This window comes from Rhinoderma darwinii, chromosome 3 (genome assembly GCF_050947455.1).
Source record: "Rhinoderma darwinii isolate aRhiDar2 chromosome 3, aRhiDar2.hap1, whole genome shotgun sequence".
Lineage (NCBI taxonomy): Eukaryota > Metazoa > Chordata > Amphibia > Anura > Rhinodermatidae > Rhinoderma > Rhinoderma darwinii.
The window spans coordinates 374,778,862-374,798,223 of record NC_134689.1 but is presented as its reverse complement, the minus strand read 5'-3'; the positions used below and the strand labels follow the sequence as shown (position 1 = coordinate 374,798,223).

At 42.6% G+C, this 19,362-nt stretch overlaps 1 protein-coding gene across 8 annotated transcripts in view; it reads left to right on the top strand.

Annotated features, from left to right (window-relative positions):
• LOC142750031 (uncharacterized) overlaps positions 1-19,362 on the top strand; it is a 42,198-nt gene that overhangs the window by 10,048 nt on the left and 12,788 nt on the right. For 2 of the 8 annotated variants that reach the window (XM_075858751.1, XM_075858758.1), the window contains exons 1-4: positions 8,631-9,099; positions 9,967-10,134; positions 18,135-18,213; positions 18,528-18,574. In XM_075858751.1, coding sequence (XP_075714866.1) covers positions 9,978-10,134; positions 18,135-18,213; positions 18,528-18,574 — 283 coding nt within the window. In that variant the 5' untranslated portion in view covers positions 8,631-9,099; positions 9,967-9,977. Of the gene's footprint in view, positions 1-5,500; positions 5,677-8,630; positions 9,112-9,558; positions 9,698-9,829; positions 9,854-9,966; positions 10,135-18,134; positions 18,214-18,527; positions 18,575-19,362 lie in introns of those variants that run through there. The other 6 variants (XM_075858753.1, XM_075858755.1, XM_075858756.1 and 3 more) reach the window with 5 other exon arrangements.

Below are 19,362 nucleotides of genomic sequence, written 5' to 3'. Positions count from 1 at the left end.
TAGAGCCATTAAGTGCCGGATCATCAGAGAGTGCATTGTATTACATTGCCGGACCTCAAAGATCACATTACACTAAACCTGGAAGCTAAGAGACTTTATTATCCTAAGGCACCGGATAAAGAGAACATATTTTAATCATTACGGGTTATAAGAGACTGTGTTATATTGAAGTGCCGGATAAAAGCAGAGACTGTATTGTTTACCGAGCACTAGTTATATTTTGCCTAGAGCTCAAGTTTTTGACTGTTGTCATATTTTCTGCATGTTCAGTAAAGACAAAACGAATATAATCCCGGTGTCAGTAATTATTGTCCTTAAAGTCATATTACAACTTGGCGTAGTCGGCAGGATGGATGCAGATACAATGGACGAGACAACATTATCATCCAGTGTGACCCATCCAATGATACCGGTGGGAGCCCTCTTAAATCATTTGCCAAAGTTTAATGGATCTGATCTATTGTTGGAAGATTGGAGTGAACGGCTGGAAGGAGCGGCACGGCTCTGTAATGTCGCTCCACATTTAAAAGTAGAATTGGCGCTAAGTACCTTAGAAGGAGAAGCTAGGAAAACCGTTTTGTTACAGCCAGCACGACACCGACAAACCTTCGAACAAATTCGGCAGCTATTAGATGATGTGTATGGGGATACGTCCTCTGAGGGCATGATAAGGAAGCGATTCTTTGCCCGCCAGCAGAAAGAAGAAGAGACACTGGCGCAGTTTGCAAATGGATTACAGGAAATAATGGCAATGTTGCAACGTAAAGAAGAACAATCAGCCGGGTCCTTTACCAATGTACACGTAGTATTGCGGGATCAGTTTGTAATAGGTCTCAAGAATCCACCGTTAAGGAGAACTCTGAAGGAAAAGTTAAAGAAAGAACCAGATATGACGATTCATCAATTATTGACGGAAGCTATCGCATTGGAAAAAGAGGAATCGGCCAGCACTGATACGGTGGTCAGGCAAGCAGAAATTGTAACCAAGAAGAACCCCGACATGGAGGCAAGGATGGAGTCATTGGAAGGTGCCATGAGAGAGTTGAAAGCCGCTATTACTAATAAGCCTGACCCTGGAACTCCAGTTCGATACTCACAAGAGAGACAGTCGTTTGCAGATAGGAGGAATCAAGGTAGGAATGCTCCAGACCCTACCATCTGCTATAATTGTGGCCGAGCAGGACACATTGCTAGAAATTGCATGCGTTCTCACTATCAGAGCAATCGCAGGAATTTAAACTAGAACGACCTGTAGTTGAGGGGCAAACTACAGGGGAGTCCACGGATACATGCCCTGCGTTAGATGCTACAGATATAGTGGGGGAATGTCCCGTCGTCGTAGCAAAATTCAATGGCGTTGAGTTGTCATGTTTAATCGATACTGGATCTCAAGTGACCACTATGGATAAAGTTGTGTTTGAAACTTATTTCCCTTCCTTGTTATGTGAGAAGAGTGACACTTGGATAAGACTCAAGGCAGCTAATAGTTTACCTATCCCTATCCTGGGAGTTATACAAATGGACATTTCAATATGGAATCGTGATTTGAACAAAAAGGGGGTTATCATAGTAGAAAAAGCTATGGACTCTGAAATTCCCGTGATTCTAGGAATGAATATATTGCGGGACTTAGATGGAGTAATGTCACAAGAGCTGGGCCCAAAATACTGGAAACAAATACCCACTCAACGACCTTCTCAAATGGCTTTACAGCGCACTTTAAAACATTGTCGCATTAATGGAGAACTGTTAAATTGGCCTGGAAGGGTAGGACTGGTTAAGATACCAGCCTCTCGAAGTATACAAGTACCAGCAGGCCATGAAATGTTGTTACCCTTGCCAGTGGGTACTAATAAAGTGTTAAAGGGCACCACTGTGTTAATTGAATCAGCTCTGCAGAAAGAAGGAGTAGCCGTGGCCCGGTCGATATGCAAGGTACAGGCTGGACAAGTATTATTACGAGTGGTTAATATCACGAAACAAAATGTAACCTTATTTCCCCGGGAACTAGTAGCTGAAGTGTTTCCGGTGAGGGAGGAACAAGTGGAAAGCCGTTCAGATTGGCAAGTGAGTTATCCTTGTGAAAGTGTAGCTGTGGTTACAGTGTGTCGAGCCACCACTCAAGCTAATGACACCATTGGGAGGCGATTACTGGAGCAAATACCTTTAGAAGGAACGGATTTGACTACCAGACAAATAAATGAAGTGGCGGGAGTGTTAGGAGAGCACTCCAAGGCTTTTTCCAAGAATGAAGCAGACTTTGGGTTGACAACAACTTTAGAACATGAAATACATACGGGAAATGCTCACCCGGTACGAGAACGATACCGTACCATTCCGCCCGCTTTTTATCAAGAAGCCAAAGTGTTGCTAAAACGCATGCTGGACAGTCATGTTATCCGACCCAGTAAAAGTCCATGGGCTTCTCCCATAGTATTAGTAAAGAAGAAAGATGGAAGCTTGCGGTTCTGTGTAGATTACCGGCGATTGAATGCCTGCACCGTCAGAGATGCATACCCTTTACCACGAATAGAAGACTCTTTGCTGGCTTTGGGTAAGGCCAAATACTTCTCTACCCTGGATTTGGCCAGTGGGTACTGGCAAGTACCAGTTGCAGAAGAAGATCGAGAAAAGACTGCATTCATCACCCCTATGGGGTTATACGAATTTTTGAGAATGCCGTTCGGTCTAACCAATGCACCAGCTACATTTCAGCGTTTGATGGAAGTTTGTTTGGGAGATTTAAACTTTGAATGTTTGCTCATCTACCTAGATGACATCATTATCTTCTCAGCCACTTTCACAGAACATTTGGAAAGATTGAAAGTGGTACTTACGCGTATCGAAGAACATGGTCTAAAACTAAAACCGGGCAAATGTCACTTGTTTAAAGAAAGAATTGAGTACCTGGGACACGTGGTGACTAGAGACGGTGTATAACCAATGGATGCCAAAGTACGAGCCGTGCAACAATGGCCGGTACCAAAGACAGTAACAGAGCTTAGAAGTTTCCTAGGACTGATTGGATATTACAGACGGTTCATACAGAATTTTGCTAAGGTGGCTGCTCCCCTATATGTGTTACTGAATGGAACCAAACCGGGAGTCGATCATAAGAGAAGTATCACTTGGGGAATAGAGGCTGAACAAGCCTTCCAAGAGTTAAAAAGACGACTAACTGGTGCTCCTGTCTTGGCGTATGCAGATTACTCTCTACCATTTGTTTTGTGTACCGATGGAAGTTTAAAAGGATTAGGAGCTGTTCTTTCTCAAGTGCAGAATGGACGGGAACGTGTCATTGCTTATGCCAGTCGGACGCTGAGAGATGGGGAAAAGAATCCGGACAACTATAGCTCATTCCGGTTGGAACTTTTGGCAGTCGTATGGGCGGTTACCGAGCGATTTGCAGATATCTTGCTGGGCGCAGAGTGTGTGTTATGGACTGACAATAATCCATTGGTTCATTTAGACTCGGCCAAATTGGGTGCTATGGAGCAACGTTGGCGAGCACGACTTAGCAAATTTAAATTTACTGTGAAGTACCGCCCAGGACGAGCTAATGGGAATGCAGATGCCCTGTCCCGTAATCCAGTAGATTTGCCTGAAGGACTGACTGAAGAGGAGTTAGAGGAAACAGAGACTCCTAATTTCCTTTCCAATGAAGTACATGATCAGATGCCAGGTGAGAATATTCAAAGTGCTCCGGTGCATACTGTGGAGCCCATAAGAGAAACCGTCGATCAATGGACTGCTGAAGAATGGAAGAAACAGCAGTTGCAAGATATTCAAATTCGGACTGTAAGAAGATGGGTGCTAGAGAGATACCGACCCAATCAACGAGAGCGATTGCGATTGTCTGGAGTGGGACAGAGAATATATCGCCAACGAGATAGATTGGCAGTAAAACAAGGGATATTGTACCGCCGAGTATTCCTACCGACCATGGAAGGACCCGTCTGGCAAGCTGTGTTGCCGGAGCGAGAGTTAGAAAGTACGGTTAAGTGGATGCATGAGAAAAAGGGGCATTATGGTCCTGAAAAGACTTTCCGTTGGTTGCAACAATTCTACTATCATCCTTTGCTGTTTGCAGTGGCACAGAAAGTGTGTCAGAACTGTAGAAATTGCACCCTGGCCAGAGCGGCTGAACAACAAGCTCCGGTGGGGCATATACAGACGCATTATCCATTACAGTTGGTCATGATGGACTATTTGACAGTAGATGAGTCTTTACAAGGGTACAGATATTTATTGGTTGTGATAGACCACTTCACCAAATTCACAGTGGCCGTACCTACCAGAGATCAAACGGCTGAATCTGCGGCACAGGGATTGTGGACTCAGTTCATCTTACCCTATGGATGTCCTTCACAGCTTCACTCTGATCAAGGAGCTTGTTTTGAGGGGCGAGTAATAGAAGAATTATGCAGATTGTACCAGATTAAAAAGACCCGCACGACCCCGTATCACCCTCAAGGGAACGGGGCCTGTGAAAGGATGAATCGGACCATATTGCAGTTGTTGCGAACACTGGAGAAACAAAAAAAAGAGAGATGGCCTGACTACATTGCAGAATTAATCTGGATCTATAATAACACTGTACATGCCACTACTGGATATTCTCCTTTTCTGTTAATGTTCGGAAGAAATGGACGATGTCCCCTAAATTTAATGATGCCTATCCCGGAAGAACAAGAAGAGTGGATTCCGCAGACCTGGATGTGGGGTCATCGACGCAAGGTACAAGAAATGTATAATTTAGTGGCGCAGAGACTGGGGCCTCATGATCTTACAGTAAATCAGAAATTGAAGGAACTACCTTTGCAAGTGGGTGATAGAGTAATCGTGCGAAACCAGGGTGCAAGAAGAGCAGGAAAGCTGCAATGGAAGTGGGAAACCTTGGCGTATGAGGTGGTGCGTCAGCCCAATCCATATATTCCTGTATTTGTGATCAAGCCGGAGGGTAGTAGTGGCCCTTTGAAAACCGTACACAGAAATATGCTGAGACCCTGCACATTTATAAGTCGTGAACCAGAAGCAAACACTAGAGATCCTCCTGTTGCAACACCCGTTCCCGTAGATGAAGGTTGGTGGAGTCCGCCGGTTCAAGTACCAGAGAGACAAGAAAGTACCAGTGAAGTACAAGAAGAGAATGTTACTCCTGTGGAAGAAGAGTTGTCACAGGTACGTCATTCTCAGCGATCCAATTTTGGAAGACTTCCTTCTAGGTTTGAAGGATTTGTGACGCCACAGCAAGTTGCCGGGACGGCAACTGATAAACCTGGGGGAAAAGATGTAACCCAGCAAAAGGATTGTATGGCATTGAGAAATGGGAGGTTGTGGCCGGCCACTAGAGGGCGCTGTGAGGTTAGTACATCGACAGTGTTTAGTGTGTGGAGTGATATACAAGAGAGGTCTAGTGAGGAAGTGTCTGGAGAGAGGTCGGAGAAGCGCTGGACAGGAAGAGACAGAGACTGGACTGGGAGAGCTGTAGCAAGTAAGGAAGACATTGTGACTCAAATAACTGTAAAAGATAAAGAGCATTCTGGCCAGCAGCAGAGCATAAGTAATGTGAAGTATCAGACACGCATTTACTGGAGTTCCAAGTTAAGGAGATCCGGCCGAGTTAAGAAGAGAGTGTTTAGAGCAAGAAGCTGAAGACGCCATTTTGAGCATAAGGTAACATAGAGCCATTAAGTGCCGGATCATCAGAGAGTGCATTGTATTACATTGCCGGACCTCAAAGATCACATTACACTAAACCTGGAAGCTAAGAGACTTTATTATCCTAAGGCACCGGATAAAGAGAACATATTTTAATCATTACGGGTTATAAGAGACTGTGTTATATTGAAGTGCCGGATAAAAGCAGAGACTGTATTGTTTACCGAGCACCAGTTATATTTTGCCTAGAGCTCAAGTTTTTGACTGTTGTCATATTTTCTGCATGTTCAGTAAAGACAAAACGAATATAATCCCGGTGTCAGTAATTATTGTCCTTAAAGTCATATTACATGTGGACAGGAGTCTTTTATACAGGTGACCATGTAAGACAGCTGTCTTTAATGCAGGCACCAAGTTGATTTGGAGCGTGTAACTGGTCTGGAGGAGGCTGAACTCTTAATGGTTGGTAGGGGATCAAATACTTATTTCTCTGTGCTCAATGCAAATACATATATATTATTGTGACAATGTGATTTTCTGGTTGTTTTTTTTAATATAATCTATCTCTCACTGGTAAAATTAACCTAGCCTAAAAATTCTAGACTGTTCATGTCTTTGACAGTGGGCAAACATACAAAATCAGCAAGGGATCAAATACTTATTTCCTTCACTGTATATACTGTAGATATAGGTACAAGTCTGCTGTGTCTAATGATCACGCCCTGTGTAGCCAAGTTCTTTAGGGATCATTCACCACCTATGACCAAAGCATATAAAAGAACTGGTGTAGTCTGTGAATAAACCGCTCATAGAGGTTGAAGCAGCCTCCCAACCGCCCTTGGAGAACTGCATTCACAGAAGACAGGCTGCTATAGTCTATGCCTATATTGTCATGACATTGTATAAACAGTGGCGGATTTGATATTCTCGCAGCCTTACAGTCTCCTTGTTAAAGGAACAGTGTCATCACAATTTTTTTTTTTATATGTTAAAGATGTTAGTGCTTTATTAAAAACGTTTATATTTATTTGTGTGTTTGTGTTTTACTTTTTCTTATTTTTACACTTTTTCTTCCCTATGGGGGCTGCCATTTTTTGTTCCATTTCTGTATGTGTCGATTAACGACACATACAGACATGGAATACGGCAGCCACAGTCCCATAGGGACTGCGAACGGGTCCCGTCCCATCCACTTCTGTGTACTCCGTCTGTGTGGGAACTGCGAATGCGCCGCTCCCACACAGTCCAATTTGAAATTGGCGCCGTCCGGCGCCATTTTCCTGTGGACCGGAAGTCGCGGCCGGACAGTAAGATTACTACTTCCGGTCGCGGCTTCCGGACTTGTGCACTTGGACCAGCGGCAGCAGACGGAGCGGACGGGCCGGAGGGAGCCGCGGTGGCAGGAGCAGGTAAGAGATTTCAATGTATGTTCGTGTTTGTGTACGTTTACTACTGTATGTAAACATTCTACACTGTGTGTTAGCTCAAAAAATGGCGACACACAGTGTAGGAGGTTAGACCGTTCAAACCCCTCGTTTATCCCGGCACTAGCCAGGATAAAGGAGGGGGGGGGATGCTGAGAGCTCACTAGAGCGAGGGCTTTTTACCCAATTTTGCAATGCTGCAATTTTGGGAATAGCTCCATCTAGTGACCAGCAATGGGAAATATTATAAATTAGAATCTAATTTATAATATTTCCTGACTCGTGAAAAAAATAAAAAAAATGTGAACAATGTTTAATCACCTACACACTAAATGTTTAATTAAAAAAAAAACAACATGTTTTTCTGGCAACACATTCCCTTTAAGGTTCTCTTGAGAGCTATTCTGATAACACAATAATGCAGCAGGTACCTCAAAATTGGTACACTGATATCTGGGGTCCCAAAATTACAGCACAATGAATATTGGCATACCAGGGCCATGACTTGTTGACATTTTGTAGTCACACACTGGCACTTGGGGTTCAAACAGGGACGCAGCAAACCATGGGGTCTCATAACAAAACTAGGAAGTGGGTCCTGCTCACCCACAATCACCGTCAGCACCAAGTGGGTTCAGTACGTTTTATTTTGGTCTCTACTTCCCCCTTTCATTCTCTCCTTCCCTCATCCACAGTGATCACTAACTGCATCTTACCTCTTAGTGGAGCTGGACCCATGGACTTGACAACGGACATGGGTCCCAGCAGCCAAGGGGTATTGTATTGCTCACTTACACCTGGTTCGGTTGTCCAAAAATAATGGCACACTGATATATGGGATCCCAACCAGATCTACTGATATCTGGGGCACCTCGATAATAATGTCTTCTCTATACTTGAACCCCTAACATAATGACTGACTGCCTGTTGGGATTCCAGTACATTGATATTTGATATCCAGAATGACACTTTAGTCTCTAGAACAAGGTTGCTGGCACCACCAAAGACTCACACGGGCACGTTTTAGAAAAATCAGTCACTTGGGGCCCAAACATGTAAACTTCTCAGCACCCAACATTCAATAGAAATTGGAGTACAAGTCTTTATTCTTCCTTGATCACTGGTCCTACTGTATGACTGTGCACCGACTCACGGCCTACACTCGCTATGTGTGATGTTGGGGGTTGGATGACAAATGCCCTCTACTAAAAGGGGGGAGACAATACATGTAAATCTGGACCTGTCTTTATAAATCCTAGTCACTGGCTGCCTGGATTTTATACATAGCATTATCATGTTTGGGGACAGGCACTTCCTCCCCTCCCCCACCCCTCCGGTGCAAGGAAGGACCCTTTGTACCAATTTGTATGACATAAAAGAGATTGAAAGGCTGCAAGTGATCTACAGAGCTTATATGTGAAATTATTAAAGTCAGAAATCCTCTTATTATAGACAGACGACTGTTGCTAGGCAGCCTCGCATGGGAGTGGGTGGGGGGTGGTAGAGAATCTTGTAGGGTGGGTAGACTGGACGTAAGGGGCTATTCTGCACTTGTGTGGCATAAAACGTTCCTGTGTAAATTTTGTGTGGCGTGGTGTAGCTCCTAGTGTTGGCGTACACAGTGCCCCCTCTATCTGGGCTCTGCACTGTGTCAGCGAGGCCTCTCCAGCTGCTGCTGGTCCTTTCAGCAAGTGCACAGGGTATTGTCGCGTAGTAGAGGAAGCTTTATTGATCTTCTCAGCCGTCTCTTTTGACGGATAATAGAGAGAGCGTTAATCTCCCCCTGGGAGGGTATGAATATTCACATAACCCCCCGCCCCACCCTTCAAGGAAAAGTGGGGGAGCAAGTCCAGGAGAGGCTTACCAAAAGCTCAGCTCGCCTCTCATTGGACTCTTTCATTATCCCTGGTACCCTGTTCCTATCTGTCTCCTCTTCTTCTACTTCCCCCTGTGACACTTGTGAGGAGGGAGAGGGAGTGACTCGCAGACACACACACCCGAACAGCAGAAAGAGGTGAGTGCAGAGGTGCGGTATTGTCTTAGGGTACATATATATATTTCATATATATGTGTGAGTATACATGTATATACTTTTATTTATATATATATATATATATATATATATATATACACACATATATATATATATACAGTATATATATATACACACACACACACACACACACACACACACACGCGTAATTGTCAATCTATGCATGTACCCGCTTATGTGTCGCCCTATCTTCTTCACGAGTCTATTGTTGCATTGTGTTATAATTGCTATTATTTAGCCCCTGTGAATCTCTAGCAATATACTAGCTATATACAGAGTATGATGCAAGTGGTATGAAGCAGCCTGGGACTCACTGCTGTGTCCTATGCCCCATGGTTTTGTGCTATGGGGGGAAGGGCGCACCCATTCAAATGCAAACTACTTGAATTGAAATGAAGGGCTTGCTCCAGTCCTGACACTTGTGAATATGGGATTGTGTGAGTGTCTGCAGTGATTTCTATCTGCATGAAGCAGCCATCCTTCTCTTTGTATATACAGACCAGTCATACACATCTCTGTGGTGATGAGGACGTAGGAGTAGGGATATCTCAGTATATCGGTGAGTATATGACTGTGTGGGAAGCTTATAGGAGGCATCTGGCTTTCTCTGCATAATTAATTCCTCTAGGACTAGAGAATACAGTGGACCTGGGCTATTAAAAGGAAGATGAGATGCACAGTGTCAGGAAGTTAACCCTAAAGCTCTAGGAATAGGGTAAAAGTCTACAGAGCGTTACAGTTCATCCGAATGAACGAGAATAATCAATCTAGAACCAGATAAATGTTTTTTGTTCTAGTAGATAATAACCATATTTTCCTTCCCGGCAGGCTGAATCACAATGGACTCCTCCGCCAGTGGGAAATCCAAGGGGGTAACCCCAAATAGGCCTCTAACTTCTAGATCCTCATTGTCTAAAAGCACAAAATCTGGAAGCCCAGCTCCGTCTCCCAAAGTAGTCACAGAGAGCCCCCGTCCGGCAACCTCAAGGGGTGCAGGTGAGTAACTGGTTTTGCCAGACTAAAATGTGAAACAACCATTGAGTCACGGTATCAAAACGATCAGATACGATTTAAATAAATTGTGTTAAGAAAATTTACCAGAAATGTTTTATGTCATTTTATTGATTTGTTATTATAACTGTGATATGTATTGATGATTCACTGCGAGGGGCATTGAACATTCTGGTCATGACGTTCCGTACTTAGTGGCGCCATTTTCTTACATTCACGTACTGTATGATGTATAATATATAACAGGTCATTAAGAGGTGAATTATCATTTATATTTATTCAGTATCCATAGCACAGATATATTTTGTTTATATTACGTTAGGCATCATTTATCAAAACTATCAAACAGAAACACTGGTCTCGTTACCTATAGCAACCAATCAGAACTCAGCTTTCATTTTATTAAACTGCTCTGGAAAAATGAAAGGTGCACTGTGATTGGTTGTTGCGAGTAACATGGGCAGTTTTTCAGATAGTTTTGATAAATAAGGCCCACTATGTTTATTTTTCTACATAAAGGCTGTGAATGATGTCATCTAAAGGACAAGATGGCGACTCTGAGGGTTAAAATTAGATTAGGTTGAACCTTGCAAAGAGCAGTCTGGGTGTATGATTGAGCTTTTATATTTAATCAAGCAGATCAGATTTTAGGATTACTTCACCCCTTAAGCCATCATGACGTAACTGCATGTCATGACAGGTGAGGAAAAATATGCAGTGGGCCCATGTGCTAAGCCCACTCGGTATGCCGCCAGGTGTCAGCTGTTTATTACAGATGACACCCTTGTCTAATGGCCGGGATCGGAGATAACTCCAATCCCGGACGTTTACCCACTTAGATGCCGAATTCAATAGCAGCCGTAAGCTGTTAGAAAGAGGAGGGGACCTCTGTCATCCCACTGCCTCCGCTGGGACACGATCACGGGGTGGCGATGGTTGTCATGGCAGCCTGGGGAATCCCATACACTGCAATAAATAAATATTGCAGGGTATGGTTTCAACGATCTAACGATCGCATATTAAGTGGCTGAAAATTATGGAGCTGTTTTCAAGGGAAAACCACCTCTGATTTCAAGGCGTTTTTGAAGCTGAAAATTAAGCTTCTTTTAAATTTGAATCTTATTTTGCAGATTTTTTTGAGGCGTTTTCATAGTGTCAATGGAAAATCAGCTCCAAAAATGCCTCAGGAAGTGAAATGTTACTTCCTTTTACGAGGCGTTCTTTGAATTCAGCGCTTAAAAATAAGCCTCGTGAACAGCACAGTGTATTTCCCATTGAAATCAATGGGAAGTTGTTTGCAGGCTTATTTCAAGTGTATTTTGGAGCAGAAAACGAGGCATTTCTGCTCCAAAATCAGCCTGAAAATAAGCAGTGTGAAAATACCGTTATTATGCGGGACTAAAAAGAAATGTAAAACTACATTTAATAAAGTTTTTAACGCTATCCCAAAAACTGTTTTAAAAGTATCGACACGTCCGTAAAAGTCTGAACTATCAGAATATACTGTTATTGATGCCACAGGTTGAATACTGTTTAAAAAATGTTAAACTTTAGTATTGCTGTTTTTTGGTCACCTAACCGTCCCAAAAAAAATAATAAAAAGTGATCCAAAAAGTCATATGTACCTCAGAATAGTACAAATAAAACTGCAAATCAGCCCACGAAAAATAAACCGATCCATCGACGGAAAAATTTAAAAGTTATGGGTCTCAGAATATAGTTACATAGAACAATTGTGTCACGTTGGGTTCGTGGACCCACTGGGCCGTACCGCCTTGGCGGTATGGCAGGTGGCCAACAGGACACAGGTTAAAGTCTATAGTACGTATAGGATACCTGTGGCAGCTCGGACAGTAGCAAGGCAGGCTCGACTGGGACTAGGCAGCAGGTAGATGTCAGGCATGGTGAAGCAGGACAGGCGTGGTATACAGCACAGCATGTCTTTGGCTCAGCGCGGCACTCGACCAGGATAGCACGGGATACAGGAAACAGGATACAGGAACAGGGAACACAGGAACTGGAAAACACTAGGAGACCATTTGCTTGGACAAACTAGGATATGACAAACAACGCTCAGGCATCTAAGCAATGGGCTGGGCCCCTCTTATAGTCCAGGGCACTCATGGGCTGATACTTCATTAAAGTCTGGTGCACGCGCTGCCCCTTTAAGAGCGGGCACGAGCATGCGCGCGCACCCTACGGGATCCGGCCGAGGTGAGTGGAAGCGAGCGCTGTCGACTCCTGAGGAGGAGACTGGGGCCAGCGCCCGCCGACCCATGGCTGCAGCCGTCAGGGGGAGAGTGAACCTGACGGCCCGCAAATTGTTGTTTTTTAACATAGTTTTTATTTTGTAAAAGTAGCTAAATATAAAAAAAAAAAACTATAAATTTGGTATCGCCAAAATTGCATTGACCCACAAAATAAAGTTAACATGCCATTTTTATCACGCGGTGAACGCCGTAAAAACGAAACCCAAAAAACAATGTAGGAATTGTTGTATTTTTTCCATTCCATTTAACAAAATATTTTTGTAAGCTTTTCAGTACATTTGGTACATTAAATGATGCCATTAGAAAACACAACTTATCCGCAAAAAAAACCCTGATATGGCTAGTTATGGCTCTTGGAAGGTGGGGAGGAAACAGGCTAGGGTAAAGAGGATTGTCATGATGTAGCAATAGGAGTACAAATGCTGGGATTGCGCCTGGACCCTATACTGGAGGGGCCTACACCACCCTATTAGAAAATATAAGAGAACAGCAGTGCTATAGGGTTAATGTTATAATCAGTCTAATTATGCAAATTAGTACACTTATTACAGCTTAATTGTAACTTCCTTCTGACTTTTAGGAGCTCATGCACACTACCGCCATACAACCCACACAGACTTCTATGGGGTCCTACTGTCAGTATTTTTTTGTTGGATACGTATGATCCAACAACAACAAAAAATGTTGTGCCATGTTCCATCGGGGGGCACATAAAGTGTCTACCCCCTACAGGCTCTGCTGTGTGCATGAAACCATACACTGAGCAGGAACACCACGTTAGGAACTCTTCTATGTTCAGTTTAGGAGGACTGTTTTTTTTAGTACAATTTGGGCCTATTTTTAAGCTACTCATACTCCAGTGACTTTAGAACGTCTAAAATGCAGATTTAGACAATTTTCTGTTCACTGTTGAGAAGCTTTTTCGTTCGAGGTACAAAAGAGTCAGATACAGGGCAGCCATCGATCAGCGCATTGTAGGCTTCAAAATGCCAACCATTTCAGACCAGTTGATGGCCGACTGATATCACTAGTATGTTACAGAGTCTAGTGACAAGTCCCCATCAGGTATCACAGTGGTGTGGGGTGAAACATACAAAAGTGGTTCCCTCCTGGGTTACTCAAACTGACTTTACGCATTAGATAATTGTTGGCCGATCCAAACTCTCCGCCCACTGCCAACTTGGACCTCGGTATGCCCAGTCCTTTGCTTCACAGGTAGCACAAGGTCTCCTAGAGCAGCTCCCCAGTGTGTGGACCCCATCAAACAGCACTTTATATCTCAGCTTCCTGTCCCTTATAAGTCTGACATGGGGCAAGAAGAATATTGGGAGATAACTGCAGTCACATCTGAATTTTCAGGATTTCAGGGGCTTTAGCCTTTAATAGAATTACAGATGAAGGAAGTGAATAGTTCCACACAGAAGATATTAGAGCAGATCATCCAGGATAATTGGATATTTTCCTGCCAGATACACTGGATATCACTAATAAAAGATAATGTAGCCAGATGCTTTATGAACATAAGTTGTTGGTGATGTATCTGCCCGTTCTTAGACCCCTCTCTATAAGGAAAGGATCACTCTATATTCTTGATAAGTTCCCAATATAAAGTGCATCAGTCAGGAAAATCTCAAATCCTACTGGTCATTGCCCCCATAAGTACTAAAGAATAGGACGCCAGTAAGAAAAGTAACCATTGGCTGATCAGTCCCCTCTCCTCGTCCTATAAATACACCTAGAGAGTGGGGCATGCTGCAAGCTGTTGTACCAAACCAACAACCCTAATCTACGTTGATGGTGTCTTCACCAAATAGACAGCCCAATTGATTTGTGGATCAGCTAGAAATTTTCTGCAGTGCAAGGGCCAGAGTGGTTGCATTGGAGCTCTGCAATAGAGCTCTGTGCAGCTGTTTCTCATTGCCTTGAATTTTTGCACAGTAGAGGGGCCCAGAATGGCTTTATCAAAGCTCCCAGCTCCATGAAGCTAGTTCTACTGCTGACTGACCTGTCCATGGCTCGTAGTACATTAACCTTGCGGGGAGATCAGTCTAGCTACACCAGAGCTCTGTAATAGAGCTCCTTGCAGCTGTCTCTCACAGCCTATTGAACTGTACGTGGCTCATAGGAGCAATGTGCAGGATATTTAATTATTACCCATTAAGCCAGATCTTGAATCTTTAACCCATAGAATATACAATTAGTCAGCGACCTTTGTACTACGCTTCTGAACATCTTCTGGACCCTCTATCATCTTATTAGATTGTGCTAGCTCCTGAATGATTGCCTGTAACAGTAACATAGCTCCTGAAAGTCTTAATAACCCTATTATACATTATCAGCATCATGAAATGTTATTATCCCTGGAATATCTAACTGCAGGAACTCTTCAATCCTAATTTTGTTTCAGATTATATTACGGTAAGAAGCTGAAAAATCTCATGTATTATGTCCTCTGTACTACTCTAGAAAGCCAATTTATGACTTGTCTGTTAGAAATATAACTGCTCTTACCCGTTCCCTAGTCTTTTATTAATCCTGTGACGCTTCTGCCACTTCGTTTTAGCGATCGGTGGGGGTCTCAGTGCTGAGACCCCCACCGATCAAAACTTTTGCATACAAAAGGTTAAAAAGTGATTCTTATGGAGGACAAATCAGACAGCATGATAGGTTACAGACAGTTTTGCGCTAACCAGCGCTTCTTCTGGAGGTCTACTGGATGGGTGAGTGCCGCTTTTTCATCTCCCTCACCAGAGTATTCCTTGCCTTTATGCTGAGCACCACCCATAGTAGATCTAGAAACCCCTGATCCAAAACTGCTTCACACCCTATCTGTAGATATATCTCCCAGTGGTGCCAACTTCTCCTTACCCACGACCATTGGGGTAGAACGTATCAGATGGTGTTCGCTGGTAGGGTTTCATAATTATTTCAAAAAGGGGGAAAATGTATGAGTTCTCAATGTATTAAAATAATTTTCTGGTAATTTCTTCTTATAAAATAAATCCATGCTTATAGGGTTAAGAATAATTTGTAATCTTTATAAGACTAAATATGTAGATCCTGTTCCTTTGCACATAACATTTTAGTTTTTTCCTGCAATAATGTATGCATATTTTACTTATCTTTACATATTTTGATTGGTGGTCAACCCCCGAGTCTCGTCGAATGATTGGAACCACATCATAATGTATTCCATTATACATTTTGTTATAAATAAAGGGAACTGTTTGACCTCCCTCAGATTCCGCTACAGGTGTCTGCGTATCACTTATCTCCCGGCCGGTGAAATCCCTGGTCCTCGACAACTTCCATTAGTGAAGAAAGTTACTCTAACACTCACAACTGGATGGTCCAGCTGGAACTTAGCAGCAATGACCAGACATAATTTCACAGCAACCCCTATACTTATTCCATTATTCACAACTATTTGTTATAGACATTATGGTCAGATCACTAAGGATTGTTACGTGTACAGTTACTTTGGGTTGGGACTACACAATGGCCTGCAACCCCATGACAGCTTTGATCACAGGTTAGGGTGATAAAAAGAATCCCTACAATTCTCTTCTACAGAGCCATAGCCATTCTGTGTGCTGCTATATGGTGCCTATAATACGGCATTGAGTCTCGGGGAGAACAGCTCCACATTACAGCACCCGATGGAACATATCACAAAAATTTTTCTTTTAGATTTCATATGAAAAAAAAAAACCTTTATATGAATATAACCTCTGTATACCTTCCTATGATATTAGAGGGATCCGGAGCTACAGTATGGGCGTATAGAATTTCTATAGGTATAGGTGCTATATACTTACAACTCGGAGCATGTACCGAGCTGTATTACAGGCATGTGCATGAACCCTACATGTAAAAGTTTAGCCATTGTAGGAAAAACCTTTGGAGGTCAGCACTGGCCATTTGCTTTTCACATATTTTTTGGGTAGACCATCAGTCCTGAGTGCAGACCGGTGTAAGACTTTGTGCCACATGAGGATATAATATTACATGGTGCTATGCAAGTGACCGTGCAGCTTATTACATTGATGATCTCTTATTACAATACCCTGCTCCCGGTTTCCATTTAATCCTTAGCCCTTTAGACCCTAAAATGTCATATGACAATAACCTAGCGCTGCAAAATAATGACCCTTGCCACAGTGCGCTGTAGTCAGCCAGCTCATGAATACTGTATTACCTCTGTAACATCTTATTACTACTTAAGGCGTCTTATTATTGCAGCACGAGCGTCTCATTAGTTCTGACGCATCCATATTATTGATTCTCTCTACATTATGGAGAGCTGGTTGTCATACTAGGTCAGCAGCGCGGAGTGTGAACAGCATGCTATATATAGATTTATCTCCAGTTATTTACCCAATTACCTTAATAACAAATTAATAAAAGTCTACCTTCTGCTAGCAACAGCAGCCACTGCTCCAGATGAACGCCTCTTGTACTGTTAATTCCTACTACGAATATCTGTATCATATCCTATGACCTTTCATCATACTTAGTTAATGAAGCCATCCATAGACTTTACATTTTTCTTGGCAGAAATAATAGGGCCTCTTTCCCCACAGAGAACTTCGCCAAATGTATTTATTTTTTTATTATAATGTAGCATGATTTTGTAAGATATTTTATAGGGGTTGTAGCTGCATGTTTCACCTTTCTACCGTCAGTGTCTTACAGTTAGGCGATAATATTCTGTCTGCTTGCAGCCACCAATAGGGGGAGCTCAGTGAATATGGCTTTATACAGCTATAATTGAACTCAATGGGAGCTGTAAAAATCTGTATACAGTAAGCTCCCCCTAGTAGCTCATCATATGAAGTATTTACCATGGCTTTCCTACAATGGCGCTCATGGCGATCTTAGTTCCGTTTAGTAGAATTGCAGGATATCCAGGTGTTGCATCACTAGCGCATTTGCTGACACAACACATTTACCAGAGGAAACCCCATTTCAATTTGTTGTTCCTTATTGGCACAGTACAAAATACTATGGTCAGTAATTTGAGGTAGAATAAGTTCCTCGTCACTAGAAGATTGAGTTTCATGGTTTTAGTATAGTGCTTTGCTTTTGTAATATAGCGTGTCTTCTAAAGCAGTCTACAAGAGGAGATTCTGGTGACTACTACTGTCTAGGTACATGGAAAGTTTACTTGCATATCTCGCCCAATAGATGAGCGGCCTTGTAGTATGTAGACAGACTTACAAGATCTTCAAGTAGAGGTCCACATGTTCTGCTCAATATACCTTTATCATTAAATCTACACAACCCCTTTAAGAAGAGGCAGTAGATTTACAGATAATGGTTCTAGAGAAATTTAGGCAAATATTCATCGTTGGCAAATGCCCAAATCATCCTCTGAAGTTGCCAAATGTATGAGATATTGACTAACAATTCAGCAATATAAATAGAATTTCTGTGGTAGTCCCTATCCCCTGTGGAGGGTGCTTATTTGCATAAATTTCCCAGCGTGCATTAGTCGACAGTCTACTTACCTTTACTCAGTACAACAATGTTCCGATCTTTAATAAGATACAGAAACTCCTTTTCCTCCGAGCGCTCTTCTGCCATTGTCAACAGTAATAGTACTCCCTATGATCCCTATCTCCACTGCTCTCCTCAATGTTGGTTTATTCCTATTATAGGTTGTTCTGTTTAATTGGGAATGTTCTGTAACACTCATGATTTTATTTTAAACAGGGACAATTTCTAAGCCTACAGTGACCAAGGTGGGCACAGCAGTAAAGGAAGCAAATGCCACAAAGAGCAGTACTGTCAGGTAAGGTACTCTGAATTTATATGATATAAGTAACAATGAATTGTGGGTGACTGTCTACACAAGTTATAAAGTGATCCTTATATCCACCACTGAGGTTAAGAAGAAAGAGCCATATGACAAAAGTGACATCACTATTCGAAATGTACATTACATTGCTGCGTTTTAGATATCATTTTAGAAATGACATAAGTGACATCACTACTCTGATCCATGAATACTTTAGCCAAATATATCTCATTATGACAGTTATACATATCATTCGATTGACATACGACTCCATATAACATATAATATGTACTTTTTCTATGTTACAGGACTATAGCTGCTTCACCCGTCAAATCCAAAACAGTCACACATAGAGGTAAGTCGGTATAAACTGCAGGAAATTACCCCAGTGATCTGGCTACTCCTCCAATGACACAAACTATATTACAAGATCTGAAGTTGGCCAAACATGGCCCAGTTTATTGCACTATTAGCACGAATGGGCTGAGTATTGGGTGTAATCAAGCCCTTCTGTAAATTAGAAGTAGTCTACATCCATGAACCACACTTGGTACACTCAAAGTTAGGCCCTGTTCACACTGAGTTTTTTGACGAGTTTTTTTACGCGGAAAACCGCGCCGAAAAACTTGTCAAAAACCGCCCGAAAATGCCTCCCATTGATTTCAATGGGAGTTGGACGAGTTTTTTTACCGCGAGTAAAAAAAACGCGTCGCAGTAAAAAGAAGCGACATGACTCATCTTGAGGCGGTTTCCGCCTCCAAAACCCCATTTCAATCAGTGGAAAAAAACGCCTCGATGAGTGTTTTGACGAGTTTTTGTCAAACCACCGTGCAAAAAACATCTGGAGCAGTTTTTGCAGGAGGGTTTTTAGAGATCTTAAAAGGGGTTTTCTGGTATTTTAATTTGATGGCCTCTTCTTAAGAAAGCCCTTCAATTTGTGATCAGTGAAGGTCCACCACGAGCTGCGGGGCTAAGCTACAGTATCCGACACATCCACACATGCATGGACATCAATGTGTCAGGTACTCCAGAGAATGCCACTGCCCCTTCATTCTGCTCATTGGTGGGGATCCCAGGGTTGTGACCCCCCACCGATCAGTCCATCAATGTAAAATCCCAGAAAACCCCTTTTAAAATACCTAA